At 37.9% G+C, this 9,019-nt stretch overlaps 1 protein-coding gene across 1 annotated transcript in view; it reads right to left on the reverse strand.

The window, feature by feature from the left end:
* FTSH11 (FTSH protease 11) overlaps window positions 1-6,533 on the reverse strand; it is a 310,557-nt gene extending 304,024 nt beyond the window's left edge. The window contains exons 1-2 of the mRNA XM_089436336.1: window positions 6,427-6,533; window positions 6,207-6,295 (exon numbers count right to left, since the gene is read on the reverse strand). Of these exons, the coding sequence (XP_089292462.1) occupies window positions 6,207-6,295; window positions 6,427-6,486 (149 nt within the window). The 5' untranslated portion in view covers window positions 6,487-6,533. The remainder of the gene's footprint in view (window positions 1-6,206; window positions 6,296-6,426) is intronic.
* Between the last annotated feature and the right edge of the window lie 2,486 nt (window positions 6,534-9,019).

Here is a 9,019-nt window from a genome sequence, read left to right on the forward strand (position 1 = left end):
CCCATCCCAATGGATATGGGCTTTAGATGATCACAAACTTCCAATCCCAATTTATTGACTAGCTCTTCTGCAATGAGATTCGACTACTATCCTAGGTCAAACAAAGCATCAACCTTTGTCTTCTTGACCTATATCTTTATGTGGAAGAGTTTGATCATTTCTTTCTCTTCTTGTTGTTGAAGGCTACTCAAATTCACCTCCTTCTGCACTGACGTATAGACAATCTTCTCATACACATCTGAACTGCTTTCAACCTGGTTGCTTGTGTTGGGAAATGTAACTAGTTTCAGTCTTTATAAGGCTCATTGTACTCATGTCATTATGTATATTTTATGTTACAAGAAAAAGAAGAAAGAAAATAATTATTTTGAGCATGGATTTCATGCTCCATTTTTATGGTCATCTAGGTCAAGCATGTTCTTCATGCTTCTAGAGTTTGTCATGTGAAAAGAAAATTTTTCTCGAGTCAAGAAAATCCTTATTATTTGTACAAAGACCCTATTGGGCAAGTTGTAACATGTAAATGACATTAATTATGAGTCTAGAAAGTCCTTCAAGCCCCCTAGCACAAGTCGGCCCTAGCAGAGACAAGTTGTCCTAAAGAGGGGTATTCGACCTCATGAGAAGGTTATAAATAAGAGGAGCTCGACCTCATTTGATATACCGATCAACAAGTTCGATCTACAATAAAAACAAGAAGAAAAAGAGAACAAAGGACAAGAGTAAAAGAGGAAAACCCTAGTGAAGGAGAAGAGGTGAAATCTTGGTATTTTTGGTTACACGTGCACAAGGATTAGGGTTTATGATCTGTTGCAGGAGGCCAAAAGTTGCAGGTTGAAATTCTGAAGCTACTGTAGGTCTGAAACCTTGAAGTTGCAAGTCGAAATCTAAAATTCAAGCAGACTTTGGGAAGGTTGACTTTTGTTTACTTAAATGCACTTTTGACTACTTAGAAGGGTCTCCTTGGAGGGAACACTTGGTGGTTGGAGGACTTGGTCTAGGGTTTTGGGGCTTGGTTTTCTCATTTGAAGCAAATTCTATAAGAACTTAGAAGACAAGAAATTTTTTAGGTTCACAAGCAATTATTAAGGTGAAGGAGAAATTGAATTAATAGTTGCCCTAATGCATTCTCCAACAACTTGAATCGGTGGCCATGAGTTTCTTCTTCTTATTGTCTTTCTTTTTCTTCGTCAGGTTAAGCTCTAGATGCAACTTTCAGCACTTCTCCTTTGTATGGTCGTCAATGTTGAAGTGGTTGTGGTGGTTGTTCGGATCTTTGCACTGGTGTGTTGTGGTTGTCGTCTTTTTATCTTTCCCCCTTTCCAATTCTTCTTCCCCTCCTTAGAAGTGTTTTGCTACTCCTTCTGCTTCGATCCACTTGATTGCCCTTTCTTAAGGCCTATGTTCTCCAGGTACAATGCCTATAGACAAGCCTCGTCTATCGATCTGGTATTGAACAACAACTTGTACTTCCAGCCGTGAAACCTCTTCTTTGAGGGATCACGAGGGCCATTCACAGATTCGTCAGCTATGATTAGGGTTTTGCGACTTTTGGCCTAGCCAATCTAGATCCCCTACATATGTCCACCATATACCCAAATAATCCTTGTTATGATACCAATATAATCCATAAACTATCGTGGATATTCTACAGGGCAGTTCATCACAACATATTTGATAAAATTATATTTAAACAATCTATATTTTGCACTATTAGGGTTTTATTTCTCTTTAGATTTTTGGATCTGTAGATTATTGTTAATTGTGTATGCATGCAAATTAAAATTATGGAGAAAATATAGAATGGTGAAATAAAATCTTACAAACCACGATTTGACAAAAAATATTACCTAAGAAACCCTTTCAAGAGAAAACCCAACTAAAAGGTGAGGTCGTTCTGCTCTCTTTCTCTGAATAGAAAATGGTTGCGAGTGCAAAGAAGTATGGTCTGTGGCCCATGGGCTACTACAGTGCACAAATCCTCTCCGTGTGTTCTATCTCCTATCCCTCTCGATTATTTTTGCTCATCTATGGAACAAATACACTCAAAAAAATGGAAACCCTTTTCCTCCTAGTGGCCCAATTATAACACAACCTGATAGTCTACTAGTGGTTAGGTTTCACTACCTCAACTCTTAACGAAAGTTAGAACATGGACTCTTCTAGAGTCTTCTTCATCATAATCATGTGGCTAACCCCTTTTCCATGAATAATGGGGGTTGATGTGGCATCCTCTCGAATTATGGTGGTGAAAACAAGAAGGTCAACTTCTAAGTGGCATAACTTTTGCATACAAACTCCCAACACAATTCCTTTGCCATTGGAAAGGTCTCTGTATGTAGAATATGAAATAAAGGTGCAGCGCTAAAGCAGCAAAGTTTTACCCACAAAAAACTTCATTTCATGCCTCATAATACTCCTAGAAGGTTTCAGACTCCAATTTGCCACACTAGGTCCCACTGGTAAAAATGGTCTTGTGAGTTGATTCCTCCACTTTTACCACTCTGAAAACATCGAGATGGATCACAAACAATATAATGATCTAGTCTGGATCAGTGTTTTAAAAACCGTTTTCAAAAACCGATTACCGGTCAAACCAGCCGGTTAGCACGCTGGCCGGTCCGAACCGGCCAAAAAACCCGGTTTGGAAGGCAGTTTCTCCAATTTTTGGCCCTAACCGGTGAAAACCGGCCGGTGTAGGACGGAACCGGCCGGTTTTAGGCATGCCCACCATAACTTGCAAAAAGCGGATTTCTAACTGTGGTTTTGGGGTTTTGGGGGCGAACTAAGGGTGTTTTCCCTCCAAAAACACCCTCTCCGAGCTATAAGAGGCCCCTCTCACTCTCATTTGTCTCACACAACTGATTTGGAGTGCTTGTGAGTGCTTGTGAGTGTTTGTGAGTTTGTTTGTGAGCTTGGAGAGTGTTGAGTTTTTGCTGAAGTAGTCATCTTGGAGTTGGAGTTGGAGCTATTTTGGAGATAGTGTGTAGCTGTCAGTGGAGTTGCCATCTTCAAGAGGAGGCTAAGGAAGCTAGTTTGCATTTCCAGGTAAGGATTTGCACTTGAAAATTCCTTATTTGACTGTTGTCCATGAATTAATTTTTTTATGTGTTATAAGCTTCTCACTTCTATGATCTACCATCCAGGGAGTCATCATGCCTCCAAAAGCCAGAGATACTGCATGGGCTCATTGTGATATGATTGATGGCAAAATGATCTGCAAATATTGCCAAAAATCCATTCAAGGAGGGGGTATTAACAGGTTCAAGCAACACTTGGCTGGGATAGGAGGCCATGTAAAGCCATGTAAACACCAAATGAAATAATAGGGCATATTAGGGCAGAATACCTTCAGAAGTTTGAGACTCAAGTCACTGAACCAATAGAGAAGTTTGTGACTGCAAAGTTTGGGAGTCGAGACTCAACCAACTGAGTTTGATCATGATGACTGAGACTCATGAGAAGTTTCAACTTCAAGTGATAATGTTGATCACTATTATAGTATTTACTATTATCATATATGTAGAGTCTAGACTGAAGTCTTGTAGTAGGCCACTGGCCCCATAGTTTGTAGGCTTTGTTTTTGCACTCTAGAGGCCATTTAGAGCCTCATTGCTTATGTATTTTGTCGATGATATGTATTGCACTTGGTGCCATTTTGATATATTCACCTTTACATGGTATATAAATGAGCAATCTTTGCATATTTTGTCTCTATTGGCTTGGAATCATGGTTTTAAATCTTAAAAATAGTTTTTTCATTAAAAATTAATTATTTAATGTATTTTTCTAAAACCGGTTCGTTTAGACCAAACCAGTCCCAGTTAGACCAGTTCCGGTCGGTAAACCGGTTCATTAGGTGGACCCGTCCGGTCACCGGTTCCGGTTTTAAAAACATTGGTCCGGATCACTTCATAATGTGGAAGCTTGGCTGTAGGACAGCTGTAAGTTACTATAGGCAGCATTTCCAAAAGAAATTTATTTATGACATGCTGTTCATCTTCACCCCTTCTTGACTTTCTCATGTCAGCTTAATTCACCTTGGCTCCTTGTAAATCTTATTTTTGGCCCCTTATCTTCTCTTTGGTATGGTTATTGCTTAAATCGCATGAGATAATTGTCCTAAGCTAAGTTGGTCAGTCAATAGACATAATGGAATATCAAATCTACCGTTGAATAATATCACAAGATCCTACACATAGCTACAACAACAAAAAGAACATCAAATGATTACATAAATCTGTGGGGAAAGCTTCTGAGTCCTTTTTCGACAGACCAATGTATAGGTTGATTTCTTTCTTGGAAATAATCAAATATAAGAATTTTTTCTTTGCCAAAAAAATGAAATCTGTGGGGGAAAGAGGAGAGGAAAAATGATGGGATAACAGGGAAAGAAACCAAAAAGGCTGAGTGGAAGCAGGGGATTCAAAATGAAAGTAAACAAAGGCAAAGAAGAAGCTCAGATGGAGGAAGGAAAATCAGGTCACCAAGCTCACCCAGAATCAGAGAAATAGCAAGAAGCTGTTGAGGTAAGGCGCAGAAATATCTCCGGGCAAAGACATGTTCTCCAGGTTTACTAGTAGGCACACTCTCAAAGAAGCACCTACCTGTCAATGAATATTGTGTTCATATTGGAAGGGAAAGCCTAAGAAAACATTAATCAACCAACACATGACAGGAAACTGGTGGTAGAAAGAGGGAAGTTTGCTAAAAGTCCAGAGCCAATCCATCAAAGAAGCAGAGAGAGGAGGAATCTAGAAGCAAAGAAGAGTTTCCAGTACTTGAACCATTTGGACTAGCAGAAAAACTAACTCCAAACAGTGCGGTGACAGGATTGAATTGGATGAAAATCAAAAAAATGAAGCCCTGCAGACTCTTGGGCAAAAGGTGGTAGAATTAGGTACAAACTTTCATCTCAAACTAAGAGGTTTCAAGTGAATCAAAAAGATACAGGTAGTCAACTTTAAGGCCTCTATCTAATTTAGGTTACAGACCAAGTTTATAGAATTTAGAGTCCAATAGTCTCTTGTTGTATCTAGAATACCCAATGTAATATGTTGGGCATGGATAAACCAACGCTCCCCATGTGCTTCGTGACATGGACTAACCGCCTCTCATGGATCCTTATCTCTAGTGATGCAATCGTTGACTAACACCTGCGGGTTTTGGTCTAACGGCAGTTGTGATTCCCAACAAGTGGTATTAGAGCTTAGGTCACAAGTTCGATACACACCAGGCTCGCGTGGGGGGGAGGGGGGTTATTGCACATTGGATAAACCAACACTCCCTGTGTGTTTTGTGACATGGACTAACCGTCTCTCGTGGATCCTTATCTCTGGCAATGCGATCGTTGACTAACACCTGCAGGTTTAAAGAAATAGTCTAGGATCAAAGTAATATAAGGATGGGGCTCCTAACTGAAGCACTAAAACCACTAGTTTTGCTGTTACACAATATCATTCAATAAGACTTCTCGGATTCCCTTTCATAGCCCTTCCTTAATTATCTCTCTACAAGAGTTGAAGAGGACAGATTTCAATTGCTTAGGCATTTATTGCATGAGGTGTTAGATGCTGCCGAGGAAGCTACCAAGAGAGGTTGGATACAATTACCAGCTTGAACATCAGTCCAAACAGTTGAAAGAGAAAAATCTTGACCCCAGCAGAACTTTAGTTAATCAGCAGGTTCACCAATGTCCTAGCTTCCCCTCGTGGGCTAAAGGTGTGGGTTGTAAAGAATTGGGTTAGACAATGAATAAGGCAGAGGGTAAACAGCTTTGCAAAAATGATGAACCCAGTAACAACCATTGATGGAGTTCCAAAAGCATGTGTGTATATGAAGTTATGAACTGTCAGGCTGGAATAAATAACCGAGTGTGGGAATACTGTTACTTATGTCATTCATTTTCTTGTAACATATAACCCATACAATGAAATCACTTCATTATAACCAAAGATTTTATGAGACTAAAATTAGTATACCAGTACATCATGTTAAAGTGCCACTCTTCAACTCTGTACGCATAACTATGCATTCTTTGCAAAAGCATCATCACCAGAATACATTAAATTGTAATGAGGTCTAAGAAATCTAAAAGAAACTTTGAGGTTTCAAAGCAAAACTATAGGCAAATAGTACTAATTTTGTATTGAATCATGTTGCACATTAGTTTCTCAGCACTTTCTTACAGACAAATGGATACATACCACATCAAACTAAAAACAATCATAAATAAGATGGTCGAAATAAGCTCCTGAGCAAAACGCATCGATTTATTTGCTTCTTTAGGATCCACCTGTTGTAAAGACAAATATAGTTACCTTGAATTAATTCAATGAAATTTAAAAAGAAGCAGAGTAAATTGGCGGTGGAAAAATTATAGGAAATAAACCTTGTGACAGAAATGGGTGAGAGGGGGATGCTTACCATAACTACATGAAGAGGATGTTTCTCTGACATGCCAGGGTTTGAAAATGGTTCATCCATACTTCCGGATGCCCGCTGCTTTAACTCTAACAACTAGTCAAGGAAGACAAAATGCTAAATTAAGAACTATAGTCATCTCTTATCAATATAAAAGCTATATGCCCACTACTTCCACTACAGCCCATGGTGATCAGAGAGCTCTAAGGATCGTTCCGAACGTAATTGTTTTTCAACCTATGAAATATAAGATTATACCTTTTCTCAGAGAGAGAAAAAAAAAAAAAAAAAAGATATATGTTCACTGCTTTCTTCAAACTGAGATGAAAAGTCTTGAAATCTTCAAACATTTGGGATAAATATCATCACGGAAATAGATTAAACAAATGTAGAAGTATTTCAAGCAACATTGTATGGTAATTCAATTGCATATTGATCTATCAAATTATTGATCATGATTCAATTTAGCTAAAAGATTTTGTAATTAACTCATATCGGACATATTCAACCTCAGGAACAGCTAAGAAAAATAGTCTTTTCAATTTTAGATTCTTAAAGAAAATCAATGATAACTCTGACAAATTTGTTATTAATCTTATGAAAGAATGTCGATGGGTCAGCTAGAGGATATCTGGGGAGAGCCGGGAGATGGGTAGCTTGTTTGCAACCTGATGACCACTCAAGTGTCAACTACCCCATGAGCAGAGCAGAGTACATTTCAGAGCAGTAAAAGAAACTTCAGACTTCATCATCATCATGCAGCTTCTGGTCTTCAATTGTAACTCAAATTCTGCAGCCCTGTGGACCATTATGTAAAAATGGTTCTAGTATGTTTATAAAGCCATGTAACACATCTAGGTAGCCTAAGATTTTTGCTAGTGAGTTTTCACTCTAGGGAGTTTTTTTTCCTTACCTAATTATTTGTGTTTCTCAACACTAAATAATTGACTTAGTTTTTCTCCCACACATCCCCCAAAGCTAGAGTGAGAATTGATGGTGAAGTCTTAGGTGAGTCCTAGTGTAAAGAGTCAATGTAAATTATCATGTCTAAAGTTTCGCAGAATTTGGTTGTCTAGAGGTCAATTTTTAATTCTCAAAATTCCCCCTCTAAATGGGTTTCTTATGTAATATTTGACATAAAGATGGAAAAAAGTGTTGTCTATAGAAGTTGTAAGGGGTATAAGTACTTAAAATTACACCTCAACTCTAAATTTTCTATCTAGACACACTTTGAGGGTAGAAAAATAAGTTTAAACACCTCTAGAGTCATTATTTTTATTTTCCGGCAAAAAAAAGGCAAAATAATTAGCCGGAAATTGGTCAGAAAATTAAAATGAGAGAAAAATAAAATTCTCTCCAAGTGAAAAATGTTAGAAAAGGTTGTGCACTTTCCCAAGAAGAGAATCTCCACAAATCAAACAAGGAAAAATCTCAGAAAATTAGTTGGTCCAAAAAAGAATTAATTTCCAGAGAAAATCAAATTTTTGGTCCAAGGAGGTTAAGTTAAATGAGAAGATTTCGAGGAGAATAATTTGGAAAAAATATTTTTTGGACCAGGATCAAATGTTTTGGTCAATCCAGCACCATCTTCAAGGGTGATCAATTTTTTCCTCAAAGATCAGAACAAGAATCTGTTAGAAAATCAAAAAGGCAGAAAGATTTTCCTATATTGATAATTACTTGTGATTTCTTAGCAAGTCTTATTAACTTCTTTTATGTCTTCTTTTATCTTCTTATCATAAGCAACTACCAAAACATAAGTGTATGAAGACCAAACAACAAGGACAGAGGATATAGGCTCTCATCCAGGGCAAAACCCCTCTTCTAGGGGAAAATCCAAAGGTTATCTTCTCTTCCTTTAGAACCAAATCAAATGAGACAACCAAGACAAAGGCCTCCTCCAATGGTCAGCCTCCCAAGATAGACCTTCCAATCAGCTTCTTCAATACTACATCAACCAAAAATTTTCGCCCTACTGCATCAGAAATTCAGCCTCACTGCAGTCCTACAATTTCAGTCCCTTCTTGCGACCCAAAATATCGCACATGTGATAGAAAAGAGAGAATTTCCAGCTTCTTCTTGCTTGACAAGTGTCTCCTTCTTCGTTATGATTCTCCTTCTTTTCTAGGTATTGTGCACTTCTTTCTTCCTCTTACAATTGCAGATCGAAACTTGATTGGTGAGTGTACTAATGGGGTCGAGTTGCACTTCTATATATAGCCTTATGTGTGGTCGGATTCCCTTTATAAGGCCGACTTGGATGGAGGGCAGGCTGACTTGGTGGAGGAGCCATATTAGACCAATTTACATAGAAATAAATTTTCTTCTTTGACACAAAATGCCCAATAAGGGACTATTACATGATGACAAGGACAACGACTCATGATACAAACCCTAGAAATACACAATGGGTGTTTAGACCTAGAAACAAAATAAATAAAGCATGAAACCCATGCTTCTAAATATTTTTTCTTTTACAGTAATTTTCTTTTCTTCCATTTTGATAAATATATTACATCATGACCCTAATACAATTATGAAGATTGATACTAGTTACATTTCTCAACACTCCCTCTTAACTAGGGAGGTATTCATA

This window comes from Pinus tabuliformis, chromosome 5_2 (genome assembly GCF_031772625.1).
Source record: "Pinus tabuliformis cultivar Carrire ecotype Pingquan chromosome 5_2, CPIR1, whole genome shotgun sequence".
Classification (NCBI taxonomy): Eukaryota; Viridiplantae; Streptophyta; class Pinopsida; order Pinales; family Pinaceae; genus Pinus; species Pinus tabuliformis.